This window comes from Neodiprion fabricii, chromosome 1 (assembly GCF_021155785.1).
Source record: "Neodiprion fabricii isolate iyNeoFabr1 chromosome 1, iyNeoFabr1.1, whole genome shotgun sequence".
Classification (NCBI taxonomy): domain Eukaryota; kingdom Metazoa; phylum Arthropoda; class Insecta; order Hymenoptera; family Diprionidae; genus Neodiprion; species Neodiprion fabricii.
In genome coordinates, this window is record NC_060239.1 from 4,397,104 (window position 1) to 4,411,844 (window position 14,741).

The 14,741-nt window shown below is 38.9% G+C and overlaps 1 protein-coding gene across 3 annotated transcripts in view; it reads right to left on the reverse strand.

Moving 5' to 3' along the window:
- Positions 1-1,928: 1,928 nt before the first annotated feature.
- LOC124187726 (tachykinin-like peptides receptor 86C) overlaps positions 1,929-14,741 on the reverse strand; it is a 75,217-nt gene continuing 62,404 nt past the window's right edge. The window contains exons 4-9 of one of the 3 annotated variants that reach the window (XM_046579791.1): positions 14,464-14,598; positions 13,567-13,647; positions 7,604-7,754; positions 6,943-7,139; positions 5,252-5,373; positions 1,929-4,856 (exon numbers count right to left, since the gene is read on the reverse strand). In XM_046579791.1, coding sequence (XP_046435747.1) covers positions 4,705-4,856; positions 5,252-5,373; positions 6,943-7,139; positions 7,604-7,754; positions 13,567-13,647; positions 14,464-14,598 — 838 coding nt within the window. In that variant the 3' untranslated portion in view covers positions 1,929-4,704. Of the gene's footprint in view, positions 4,857-5,238; positions 5,374-6,942; positions 7,140-7,594; positions 7,755-13,566; positions 13,648-14,463; positions 14,599-14,741 lie in introns of all 3 variants that reach the window. The other 2 variants (XM_046579789.1, XM_046579792.1) reach the window with 2 other exon arrangements.

Below are 14,741 nucleotides of genomic sequence, written 5' to 3' on the forward strand. Positions count from 1 at the left end.
TGACAATTTTTAAAAATCTCGAAACAATGTTTTCTCTTCTCGGATGATTTTCCCTCCGTCGCGACGTAGTCACGTTTATACCGTATACGTTATACCTGAAGCAGACTCGGCGAGAATTGCCCTTTCCAGCATTCCTCAATTTCTGTACTCCTGCGGAACGAGATCGTCATCCCGCACTGAATACGAGGCAAATTATAATCACAGGTGGTGAACCTGGCGAGACAGCTTAAATTTACGACAAGGCATAACTGAATCCCATAGTCAGCTTATGGAGATAGTGAAGTTCGGTGGTCATGAACTATTGCGATTATATTCAAGCTGCAAATGAGAAATTATTGAACGAGACCATTTGCAGGTAGGCACGTTCATCTACATGTCGGTATTGCGATTCCGTGGTCGACGTCCATTCAATTACGAGTTTACTCCGGCGAAGCTTTACGTCGGACATTATAATCCCACTGTGTGTTCACGTGCATTTTCATCGTCTGATCAACACAAGTTTCTGTACGAAATGAAGGCGCGCTGGGCCAGACGGCGAAAAGCTCTGCTTTTATACGTGGGTACATTAATCCTGAAAATGTAAAATGAATTTTTTTTTCATACCATCGTACTGAGAATTTAAATAATTTAACCTCGGATTTTCCAGCGGTAGGATTCAGAATGAAAAAGCGTAGATTTATGCTCCGTGTTTTTCAAAATTATTTCTTGGAAAAAGTCTGGTTCGAATTTTTCGTGCAAACTCCTGACACTTGCGCGAAATCCGATTGTTCGGCTAAAACCGTAGGCGGGATCCGATCCGTATAACGACGCTGCTTGTTACAAAATCCACCGGCCCACCAAAGGTGAATGCGTATCGTTAGAGGAATCGAATTCCCCAAAGAGCTGAATAATAACCTAACTACTAGACACGCATCGTTTGAAATGTGAATCTCTTTGAGAATAAGAGAGAAGGTACTACTCTGAGGCGTTTCACTTTTATGCCTATACCTTTGTGTTTTACGCCCAACTTGTATTCTCTACAAGTCATTTATTCACGCGTATAGAGGATTCACCCGTTTCATGAATGAAAATAAATAAATAAATAAATAAATAAAACAATTTTTCCCCAACTCACCCGCTCAAGGTAATTTACGCCAGCTCCGTATCAGTCAATTCCAACGCAAGTCCCTGAACTTCCTCTCCTTAATTCCAGTAACTCCTTGATCCGTTTTTTAATAGTCATAGGATCTCCTGCGGATTGCTGAGTTGGAAAAGTCACGATAGTATAACTGATGCCAAGGTAACTGAAGCTCTTTCTCGTCTCGATTCCCGCTCCGACGTCGAGGTAATCTCTGCTTCCATAAAAATCCTTTGAAAACCTCTATGACGACTACATAAACCTGCAGGAATGGCGACAGGCGAGACGAGGGTAAAAGAAAATGGAGGAATAGAAAATCGGAGGTATTTTCAGAGAGATAGAAAACCAATACAGAAACGTTAAAAGCACTTTTGAAAAATCGAGTGCATTGATATCTAGTTGAGTAACTCTGGTAAAGCCAGATCAATCACCACGTGGAAAAATGTGTCGAAAGTTTCGTTGCATCGCGGCAACGATTACTTCAATTTTTTTCATCTTAATTTCTAGTTGGCAATAATAGCAATGCCGACGAATGAAAAAGCCGCTTGACGAAGAAAATCTCTCAATTTTTTTTTTCATACTCCGACGGAGACTTGTGAACCTGCACTCGAAGCCGCGATTCAATTTTATACCTCGAACGATTTCGCAGTCGAGTAGGTAGAAAAAAAAGTATAATAATATTCGCGTCGGCTCCTTTGATCCTTTGTATTTACACGTACTGTTACATCTCGCTTTTCATTATGCAAAGCCAAAAGAAAAGAAATAAAGTATCTATATTATCATATCGACTATGAATATATTACAGCTCAATTTTATTCATTCGCATATTATATGTACAGGAAAATTTGATAGCTCATATAATGTATAATAAATAGGCGAGAATCACCTATCGATATGTTACATTAAAATAAAATTTACAACAATTTTTCACATTGTACAAATTTGTAAGGTTCAGTATTTATGTTGACAACGACGTCACGTTATATAATAAATACACGCATATTTTCGTCAGATTTTCACACTTAATTTACATTACATTATAGGTACATAGGTCTACAGTATACTTTATTGTTAATAGATACTAGATGTATTACTGGATCAAAAATTCGATCTTTGGTTTATATATAATATATCCTTTACCCCGACAATTAATACATTAAATTCGAGTTTGAATAAACTAATCGGAGCAATTATTTTCTGTTTCTCGGTCATATCACTTGTTTTGTACATCGGTTTTTCCTCTCTCGTCGGAACTGAAGCCGGCTCACTGAAGCATGAATCCGAGTTGGTCAAACTTGCTACCCAAAGTGTTCAAACACGGTTGTTATACCTAACAGAAACGGACCAGTAGGTAGGACACGTGTACAAATATTGTCTGTATCTCGTTGCAAATAATTAAGCGCAACAAGAATTTATGTTACACATCGTTAAAAAGTCTAGACAATAAGAAAATATTTCTTGAATCTGCGAGAATACTTAAATGTTCGTCTATTTTATTTATAAATATGTGTTATCATTAATATATTTTTTTTTTTTGTAATCCGTGACGATAAGAAAGATCGTAACGAGAGTCCGAAATATCTTTACTTTGTGTAGGGGACTGCCTGATGGGGAATTAATAAAGGCTGTAATAAATTATACATATGAGTCGCAGAAATAATTTCAATGAAAAAAGCATTATCTATGTACATACTTGAATAAATGAGCTGCGTAATATATCAACAGTGTCGAAGGCTTGACAGGGAAAATACCGTCCAGGGTAACAATAATGGAAATATAATTCACGAAAAAAATTACCTTAATACTGGGTTCTTCTACGGCGTGGAATAAAAAGTGCAATGAGCAAAAACGGTCATCCTGAAACTTTTTCAAATATTTCTTCTCGCGAGGGGTGTAAGAGGATATTCAAACTGGAAATGATCATCTTCTAAGCCGCTGGTATAATGGCGCGATGGTAAAACCGAGATAAGTAAGGCGGCATTTTTTACAAAGTGATGGATCAGCAATATGGTCGTAATGGATACACGCGGTGAGTGTGTAAAGTGAATGATTTGACGTCTCTCTTAATTTATGGTAAATTGTATTCTTCGTCGACGGCATATTATATGACAACAAGACGCATCGTGCCCATGACGAATTACAAGATAAAATCATTAGCGGATGTATACCTGATTATTACTGAACAAAACTGAAACGCTTTCCATTATGTAATTTATATTTGCTCAAAGAAGTATTATAAATTCTAATGAACAAAATTTTAATCCAGTTTTTCGCATTCGAATTACCGTCAAATATTTAACCACCGCTGGTAAATCAACTTAATTTAATTTCAAGAATTCAATTATAATATTACGGTTATTTTATAACTTTTCATTAATTAATGCAATATTATTTGTATTATACCTTGTACTCACTATTTGCATTGGGCTCGTATATTGAAACATCGTCTATACAGGAATCACATTATGCCGTAAATTTGCTCGTTCGTATTTTTTTTTTTTTTACATTTATTATGAAAAATTACATATACCTGCATTGAGAAAAAAGATTATCGAATCAAGAAAATATTTCTTACCGTCAATTTGACGAAAAATTCGTGTAGATAATCGACGAATATCAATCGTAAAGAAAATTTTTTTGCGACAAACAATCTTATTGACCCAAAGTGCAAATCGGCGCTATAATATATGATAGGACACTTTAATTTCACATAGTAAATTGTTTTTATTATCATCTTCACCGTCATCATCGTTGTTGTGTAATTATTTTTATCATTAGTATCATCATCATTATTATCAAAGTGTCTGACCACCCTGAAGTTTCCAAATACTGAAATTCCACTATTTCTACTCGTATTCTTATCACAGTTCTTATTTTTAGCCTTAAATATTTTAAAAATTTTCTCGTTCCAATAAATATTTCGGTGAATTGGTAAAGAAATGGACAGAACGTTTCGCGGCAGCCAGCCTTGCATCAGACCTGCAGAAGCGTCTTCTGCGAATATAATGGATTTCTTGGATTGCATTCACAAAGATCCAGCAATACACTCATTCGTAATCCCCTTCCTCGTTTTTCGGAATGTTCCGTTAACGAGATGGAACTAAGGCTTTGTATGGTTCTGGTAGGTATATCGATCAATAGCAGCAAGTACAAGAAACTTTTCACGCAATGGTTCGAAGTTGTTTTCCCCGAATTTTTAATGGTTCTCGATAACTTCGCATAATAATTTTTTCCACGCTTCACAGCTTGTCGAGAGGATAATGGGAATTCGTATATAAAGAAGAATGAAATGTTTTTCGTTGATAGCCTTGCCGAGTATTAAAGAAGTAAAAACAGAAACAATCACATCGACTGTTTTCCATGGTCTCCAGGGTTGTCAGTACTATTAGGCTTTCAATTCTGTGCAATTTAATTTCAAAATAATTATATATTCGAATATATTTACACTTATTACAATATGTATATATAGTATATATTAAACTAATTAATAATACACAATCGAACCATTGTTTTTCATAATGAAACGTGGAGTGTAATTTGAAGAAAACTCGTCAAACTATTTCGATCCTGCAGGTATTGGACCGCTTTCAGGTATGCGGTTTAATCTTCGAAGAAACCCTGGCGCTACTTCCGTTCTTATGTATTTCGTCGCAGATTAATTGGCTGGTTACTTTTGGCATCCTTACTCGACTCTCCGTCGTACTCTGTCGCCACTGAATTGACGTATACTTCAATCGTTCTGTAAACGCGAATAGAATACCATTTTTTCGTTAAAGGATAAGCATCGGCTCAGTACGCAGTCTAGGTCTACGCCAAACGAAACCATTTTTTAATCCAACCATAAACTCGTTTTCAAATTACACCTACGCTGTATCACGAATTCATAACCGTCATGTCAGAATTTAAACTTGTGACTGTTCGTCAATGACTTTTCATTAGCATTAATTTTTTGTCGTTCTAACCGAGCGAGTAGAGGTTTACTCTTTGGTGATTTCGGACTTTAAAGTGAAAAAGCGAAATACTTTTCCAAAATTTATTATTTCCTGCCGGTAAGACGAGGATGAGGTTTTACTCGAAACTCACTTGGGACAAATATCGCGTTTGAAATAGTTTATCGTTACCTATCAGCCTTACCGGATCTGGAGCGCGCTAAATCCGAATGGGGAAGTTCGGCTAGAAGATCGAGTTGTCGACTCTGGGACTGAGACCTTGTAAGGAAACAGCAGCAAATAATCTTCTGAATGTAAACGCGAAACCTGAAACAAATGGTTAAATTTATATTTAATTTAGGAAATTAGCCAAACGTTATTCGTTCCTCCCTTGGAGGATTCGGGCACTTTCCCTTTAAACTGGAAGTATCGAACGCGCAGCAAACTGCACACGTTCACTATAGTTTCCGTACACCGTGAGGGATATTAGTGAGGTGTTTGCTGTAAACGCATAGACATTTACTACGTGCACATTGCCGCTAAGGCCACAGTGTTGTGAAATTTATTTACGGGCTTATGTCCAAAGTGAATCAGAATTAAAGTATACCGATCGAATCCCAGACGTTTGTAGCTGAACGTAAAAGCAACAACATGAGCCATGAAAATGCGTGACACGTTTCTTTATTGTAAATAACTCCGAACTTGTTTCGTGGATGATCAAGACATAAAATTTCAGCACACGATATAAACGTGTACGATAAATCTTACCAGGACGATATACTTTTTCTTCTCGTACAAAATCGACGGCATTAGAAAATTCCGTAGTGATATCCTTTCTTTTGAACAAAGTGACGCGAGCACAAAGGATTTACTACTCGTACCGTCTCCGTACGGACAACGCGTTGCAGCATAAAACGCATATGAGCTACGTGAGAATTGGATCGTGGAAGATGAATTTACGCTTGAAATATCTAACAAAAGCTCAGAAGAACTTTGCTTTCGTTCACAGATGTTTCGATAGATATGTGTGTGCGCGTGTGTCACGAAAGGTCGAAACTTTTCCGCTTGACCGAGGTTGAGGCATTTTTCTGCAATGTGTCCTAAAGTTGTATCATCGAAATGTGATTTCTACAGCCGGTTCGTAGATATTGAAAAAAAAAAATACAATTTGGTCCCGCTCACATTTCACTTGCGGGTTGGATGTATACCTATAGAACTCGGGATAAATACGGTTTCTCAAGAGAACTTCTCCGCTTTTAAATTTCAACTTTCAACTCCTGTCACCCCGCTTAAAACCGCCGTACTGAAAACTTAATTAGTCGTTGGCCCAATTCTGGGACGCATAAATATCTTGGAATGAATGCCTAATGCGATAAAAGTTCGTTATACCCTAAACGCCTTTGCTCTACCCGGGCGTTTGGTTGAAAATAATAAGTATAATGAGAACTGTTTTCACTTGTTTGCAGAATTCATCATAAATTCATTCATTATATTGTTTCCACATTTTATCTTTGTCCTCCTGTAAAATTATCTCGCTTATATTCCAAAGTATACAAGTATACAACTCAGTTTAGACTCGGATGTTCCTTTTAAGTTGTAGAAGGTGTACGCAAAAAACTACTCTGACCACAGATTCACATACGTAACAATATCATGCACGAGTTTCAGCAGCAAGGAGACGTCTTTCCTCTATTTTCCTCTCCATCCGTTATAATGGAAGCAAAGAATGCTTTGACCATTGATCAAGTTTTAGTGGGTCCTTGCCACGATGCTCACACCTGTGATTCAAGACGAGGGATAGATATTTATCGGTGAATACTGAATGTAGAATGTGAGGTGGGCCTACCCTAGGGCCTACCTAGGTGGTATGTGAATCGTAATTAATGACATGATCACCTGTTGTTCATCCAGTAGTAGATAATCGGGTTGACCATAGCGTTGGACATCGCTAGCCAGTAGAATGCCAAATAGACGTGCTGGACGTAGTTGCTATTGGTGAACGATCGATGATGATAAGCAAATATGAAGAAGCCGTGATAAGGTAGCCAACAGACAGCAAATATCGTAACCACGATTATGAACATCCTTACTACCTGCGGAAATGAAAGCATTTTCTTCAATTAGTTCGTTTTTATTAACATTCGAACATTCGACGTCCTCGTGTACTAGAAAATCCACTAACGGGGTATCCATTGCGGTTTTGTCAGACGTACAAACATTGTTGCGATATGGAGCGGTGTTTTTTCATTCTTTCTAAAAAGAAGCATTAATAAGACCTTTTTTTTATGTCTTTTGATCCCCGTGCAGAATAGTCGATATACGATACGATACCGAAATACTCTGTCTGCGACTTTTTCTTCAGTTCTATGACCCAAGTTCAAATAGTAAGTGTTTCTTTTGCATTTCGACAAGCTGTGCCACCTGTGATTAGCAGGTATTTCAAGTACATACCGCCGAAAAACTGGCCGTCGTGTCTACGTCAGAAATGCGCTTTCATACCCCTTTAGTGACGTTAAGTTGACCTGAAACTATCCCTGAAGTATGTGACCTTAAGTACCTTCCGCTTCGATTTCGTCGACTCCTTTTGACGCTGGGTATGTTCGCCGATGGATTTTGATCCCCACAGCTCCAGGCCCATCAAGGTATAACACACGGCCATAACCGTGACTGGAACGAGGTAGGTCACTCCGAGGAACACCAGGTTGTAACTAGAAAATACAAAAAAACAAGGGTGAAAACCTCGATGTAGTACCGAATTTACTAAGCATACATCTGACTCGCGCCTCCGAATCGTGCTTGCGGTTTATCAACCCTGCCCACTTGAAGCGAATCGATTCAAACGACCCTTTCCTAAACTAGTTCGATCCCAAGGATTGCAAAACAGGCATTCAGATCATCGGAGAGCAAACAGCTAAGAAAATACCAAGTAAATACTAAGAAATCTCATGTTTCTAGACCGTAACCGTCGATCCGTTGTTCGTAGCGAGTCGAGACTGTGTGCAACGAATTCTTCTCGTAAAATTATGTCGATACAGGATCCAAACATTGTAACTACAGCCTCTTTTAAAATCAGGTGTAATTTGGCGAAAAGAATGAAAAAAGGTCAGCTTCACTTTCTCTTCAATTCCGTGAGTGATCATTCATGCTTCTCAGAATTGATGTCCAGAACCCTTGTTTTACTCTTATGAGACCTTCCTGAATCGAAAAAAGATATTCACGAGATCGTCGGGCCAATGGCTGAGAAAATATTAAGTTACTCCTCCATCTCCTCCTCCTCCTGTAATGAATTATGCGCAATTGCACTCATGCACGAATGTTGTCGATATAACTTTTTCCAACGTTCTTCGAAACCGGTCAAGACATTGTCAGAATTCAAAAGTCTCTCGATTCTCGCGACTTTGCGTCCATTGGAAATATCGATAAGAAATCAACAATTATACACTATCCGTCATGTGCATCCAACTGACGACGCGTACCCAATAAATACCAACTCGTACAAGCGTTGGCTCAATCTGGGGCGACTTAAATATTCAATTAGGTACCTGTCTGGAATCTCAGAGTCGTGTTTTCTCTCCAGCAAACGACCTTGGTGTACAACCTTGTGAAAATAACGGTTTCAAAGACGTTGTTCATATGTTGTCGCAGGCTTCACGAACCTCACGCTCTACCTCCGTTACACCTAAACAACTTCTCTTTCTTAATTGACTTAATTCAGAGAATGTAATCTCAAGCTATGGGACCCAGCATTCAACTATTGTGTGGAGACGATCAGTATCGCAGCCGGCTAGACCTTGAATACTCCTGTTAATTCCAAGTCCCGACATTACGTAGGTACTGGGGAGGATTGGATTTGCTAAATTCCCGTGCAAACGTTCACCTCTCGCTATCGACTAGACGGTTCGTATTCTACGCTGTTCTCTGTAATGCCGAGCAATTGCACGGTTCTGATAATCTAGCGAGCAGCACGCGTATTGCTTAACACTTGCACAAAAACATCTATTTTTTCATTGAACATACATGCATAACGTACACATCGATTGTACGATTATTCCTGTGCCTATATAATACCGATACAATTGTCATAATGGTTAAAAAGCGCTGGAAGATCGCTGTACGTGTAAAACAAAAGTAACAGAATGGTCGTCGAAGCGCAAGCCTCACAATCAGACTGTCGGTAGGTACCGAATGCTTTTCTGCGCCATTTGAATAACAATAAATGTCTGATACCCGGCTGATGTCGGGAATATATTGCGTCGAGAAAAATTCTACGCTCGTTTCTGAATGCATTAATTCGCCGAGATGCGAGCGAATGCAGAATAAGAAAGCACCAATTGTATGGGTGGGATGTAGAGAGGAAAATACTCAACAATGGCATGAATCGTTTGGTAACAATATCGTGACTTCGGTCGGGTTTAAATCGCTGAATCGATCGTCTGGAGGTACATTAACGAATGAGTACCATCGGCTGTTGTATAATCAGTACACCTTTGTCCCCAAAATGATTAATCAGGCTAACGCTTGTCACCCGACGACTAACCGGTAATTACTCTTCGAAATAATCCCCTGATCGTAGGACCAACCGCAAGCTCGAATGATCCCGACGCGAAGTGTAAAGAACGTTCCTTAACCTTGCCGCTCGGCGAATATCGCATCCTGTTTTCGTCTTAACCCGTGTTTTTTCTCCAAACTCTATTTTCATCCCTTATAATTATAATCCTTCACCGTAGCGCCGAGACGAGGCAATGAAAAGATGACCTGGTATTGTGTTCTTTTTACATTTTTTTCGCTGTAAAAGAATTGAAATATTGCAAATAGAAATGAAAATCTAGATATCACGGTGCAAAGAAAGGCGAGACGGCAAAGAGAACGCGATATTCAGCTTCCTCTTCCATTTTTATTTTCCTCACTCTCGCTGAAAGGAAGAAAATAAACTTCCGGCGAGATCTATACACCGTCCATTGCACCGCCGTGTTATACATCGCCGCAGAGATGATTCCTTGGAGGGGGTAATTGCCAGTCTGGAAATACAAGAGAAAAAAAAAAAGAAGAAATTGGTGTGAAAAAAAAAGCACCCACAGAGTTAGTCAAGAGTGAGAGACGGGAGGAGACGAAGTGGACAGATAAAAGCCATTATTCCTCCGTAGCCGTTCCTCGGAGACTTTTGTCATCAACACCGACACGACCAAGTTGACAACTTGGTAGGGTGCATCAGCGTCGGAGTCAAGTACCCGCGTAATGCGTACTTTAAAAAATTGAATTTTCCTTTTTTATTCTTCTTATTCTTATCTTTTTTTCGTGCCTTGCATCGACAACGATTCCTTTCAAAGTAACATCAGAACGAAGATTATACAAAATTGAATATATATTCTAACAAGTTCTGATCAAAGACCGCTGAATTATTTCGAAAAAGTTAAGAAGCCTAAAGATTCTTTCCCAGAAGCAACAGGCTCGAGACATTCTCAAGCGGTTCGTTAGCTTTTGCAGCCCTTCAAAGGATGTAAGCCATGTTGTTGCTAATTAAATTCTCGCCTTATGTATCCACGCACCGACATCATCTTTAGTTTTTTTTTTTCTTTTTGTATGTCTTTCCTTTCACGTACGCAACCATCGCCGATTTTATACCAGCAGGATAATTGCTTTTGCGTGAAATGAAATTATGGGAAGCCATTTTATGCGTAGGTATTAAACTGCGGAATTTTTTTTCAATTAAAGTGATTCGGCAATTTAATATACTTATCAATTTTCGGCACAATTTAATACAATTAGGTTACAAATCGAGCCTCTGAAATCGATGTCCCTACAGGGTGAATCGTGTTATTGAAGAAATTTACGCGACGTTATAACGTCAGTCCTTTCAAACAACCCCCCTCAAGTTATGGTGAACAAAGTACCACGTCGAAGATACCGATATTATACAGCAACACGCCAAGAAAAGTTACAACTGCACGGATCAATTCACAACATAATGATTCACATTTTCTCAGCTATCATTTTCTCTCGGCGAATTCAATTATAAGAGGAAATATATGCGAAGGTTTGAAGGTAAGACGTTTCCTAGTTGGTAACGGAAGCTCGTTCGTACGTATAATAACGTGATATGAATAGGGGAATGGCATGATTGCAAAAAACGGAAATAAAAGATGCCATTAGAAAATAATATCGTTCCATCGGAGAAACTAAGTGGTAAAAAAAAATAAAAAAAAAATAGCGTATCAACTCGTTCACGGCATCCTGTAAGCTTCGGTTATAATTGCATCGTTATTCCGATGAGGAGGCGCAACGGTGCGAGAATATTTGTTTTCCCACCATGCATATCTGAATACGGAGTAACATTTTGAACGTATACATCATCGGCGATAAGTAATGGTATACGCCGTAAAAAAACTTCGAATAAGCGTATTTTTCCAAGGAGAAAAATCCCCACCTTTCGTGGTAGGTTCAATTACTATTCAAGACGCAAGGTGTACTCCTTAAAACCCAATTTAGGTTCCCACCCGCGGGGGAAAAAAAAGGGCGAGACATCTTTCTTCGCGGTAGCCGAGCCGAGTGTAAGACATACCTATAATATACTGCACAATCCAATTTCGACAACACTCTCTGAGGAGGGGTTGTAATTAACCAGCCAATTACTTCCGGAGACTGAGTGACGCGGTGCGGTTCTTCCTGAAAGGGAGTAATTTCAAAGAAGGAAAAAAAGAAGAAGAAAAATACACGAAATGTACAGATATAAATAATTCTCCGCCAGGTAAAAATTATTTGAGCAATGGGTAGCTGTAAACTAATTCGAGTTCCTGTTCGGCAAATCGATGCTCGTACCGAACATGCATTCAATTTCAATACCGTGTACGATTTATAGATAGAATAAAGGACCGGCAGGGCTGCATCGATGCCTGATTCAATTAAACCTGATATACGTAAATGCCGAGCGATTACGAGGCAGAACGTTTTAGCTGGTCGCCGAAGCGAACTGCACACGCTGTGTAATCTACATCAGTCGTTTGTCTCAACTTCCACTGTGCTAAAATTTGCATGCATAAATTTCCCGACGTCAAATGTGGGTGCCGTAAAAACAAAAAAATGAAAATAAATAAATTAACAAACAAGCAACAAACAAGAGGGCTGAAAGTAAATCTTTTTTTTTTTTTATTTTGAATCACAAGGTACCTAATATTCATCACGGTGCAACTGCTTGTAGAATATTCACTTCTATTTGTATGTAAATGAAATTTTTAATTATTATACTTCTCTTTTCGAGGGGGATGAAAAAAAAATATAATTATCCTCATTTTTCTTTTCTTCCCACGCTTACGACGAAATTCTTTTTATTTATTTTATTCTTTTTTTTATTTTTGTGTACGTTCTCGTTCAATGAAAATTTATATTCGTTCGTTATAACATCTATACATGCATGCTATACATTGCGACTCAGGCCATACTCAACAACTTATACGAGGGATTTTATCACAAATATACGTATTCAAGAGTAGACACGACACAGTGCTGCAGTGGCATGAATTAGGCATAGAACTTTCCGAGAGTCTTTGTATCTACTGGAGAACAAAGCTTAGAGGCCTTAAAGGTGAATAATAATCAACGGAAGCGGCTTTTCTCCGACAAAGTGGTGCTAAAGTTTATGTTATAGCTTATATAGTTATACGGAGGTATGTGTTCACTTGACGGGTACACCTAAAGTGGAAGGAACAATCGAGTTCGACTGTGTTTCCGTATCCTTTCAGCATCATTGTGTAGCTATATATTAGTCTGCTGAAATCGCACCGAAGAAATTTGCTGTATGACACATCGTGTGCCGTTAAATGTCTCAAGATATATTTTCATTGGACTAATCATTCTTTTCCTACTTCGTGATCGTACGCGAATAATTTAGTCTGTCGATTACGACTTTAATTCTTGTACGTTACAGCTCGACAACGAATAAAGAGGAAAAAGCATTTCATTCATTCAGTCTTCTTCAATTATAGTAACCGTGCTGCTGGTAAACAGACAGAAAGAAATAATACTTTTTTGTGAAAGAAAACCGCACCTCGCTGCTGTCCGGAAACTTTTTCGTCTTTCCCATTATGTAGGATCGTAAGACAGTGAAATTACTGTATCATACGTTTTAGGTACTGTACAGGCTGTAGCGAACAGTTTATACGAACGCAGTACTCTATGAGACGCCTAAAACGAGTCATGAAACAGAATATAATCTCTACTGCTACAACCCTGAATTATTATGATCCCTGAAAAAAATCAAGTGTGGCAAGTTTCAACGCGGAAATAAATTTAAAAATTTTTTAAACAGATTACAACTAGCAAGATACTGTCAAACAAGTTTTTGCTTCATGCTGGAGACCCAAGAACTGAGCTCAGCTTGGACGAGACTCAAAATTGAAATTGGTGGTGAGATAGACTATAAATGACTCCTCGCACCGATTTATATTCATTCGTGCATAGTTTTTGAATAATTATTTTTTTACTCGTCCGTAACTGTGTAAACATTATTTGGAGACAGATACTCACATGTACTCGGTCATGCTGTGCGGATACCGACCATCCGGCCACATCATGTAGCAGACGATCCTGACTTGTCCGTTCGAATAACTGTAACGAAAATGTCGGATTGTTGTATAAAAAATTTGTGCGGGTGTTCGTCTAAGAATCCCTGATGATCTCGCGATTAGAAAATAAAAATCGCTGTACAACACTGTGAAAAAGAAATCGTGTTCAATTTATGACTATTTCTTCGTCGAACGTGAATATCTACCGTAGGATGATTCTGTACAGAGATGATGGTAAAAAGTTATGCAAGCTCCTGCTGCCGTTGCTGTACATGCTGTGATAATATAACGAAGAAAAGAAGTAAAGAAATAGAAGAAGAAATAAACTCTGACCAAGACGAAGAAAAGTAAGAATCAGACGATAAGCACGATGATCGTGGTACACGTTCTTCAAACTTACCAGACACCACTCAGATAACGAAAAAAAATATTTGGAGCGTTTCAACTTTTGACCCTGGCGTGTGACGTATAATCTGTGAATAACAGCTAACACGTCGGATCGATTACTCAAAGAACTCACACTTCCAGGGACTTTCGTGAAATTGATATGTACGTATTGTACATGTATAACCGTATTTCTTCAGGTCCGATCTAAGAGAGAAAAAAATCGAGTCACCCGAGACTGCGGGCTGCTGTTTATAGCGGATCCTCCGTGCAAGTCGAGCTTTGAAAAATAACCAATCGCATAAATGGCGGATGGTGGAAATAGCAATCGAAGTTCTCTCGTGACAGTGAATAGAAGAAGGCGGCGTCGAGCATTTTAATCAACTAAGTGTATCAGCTGGTGCGCCTGCTATTTTAATTAAATCTCAACATCATACAAGCCGTCCTTGTTTTCTCAACTGCAAATTGCACCCACCTTCTGGTCATGGTCGTGGAGTAGAGAAGACAGGGGAGTCCGAGTAGGGCGGAAGCGAACCAAATCATCGCAACAGCAAGAAGCGCTCGTCTCCGAGACATGCGGTGCTGAAGAGGCCGGACGATCGCCATGTATCTGTAACATTAAATTTTACCGTCGATTCAAGGCTCGCTCTGGGAGAAAATTGGGAGTAAATCGACTCGGACCCTTTCCGCTCGGATATTGGACCAACAGCTCTGTTTTCACCGGCCTTTATATGGATATTGCGCGAATACGGG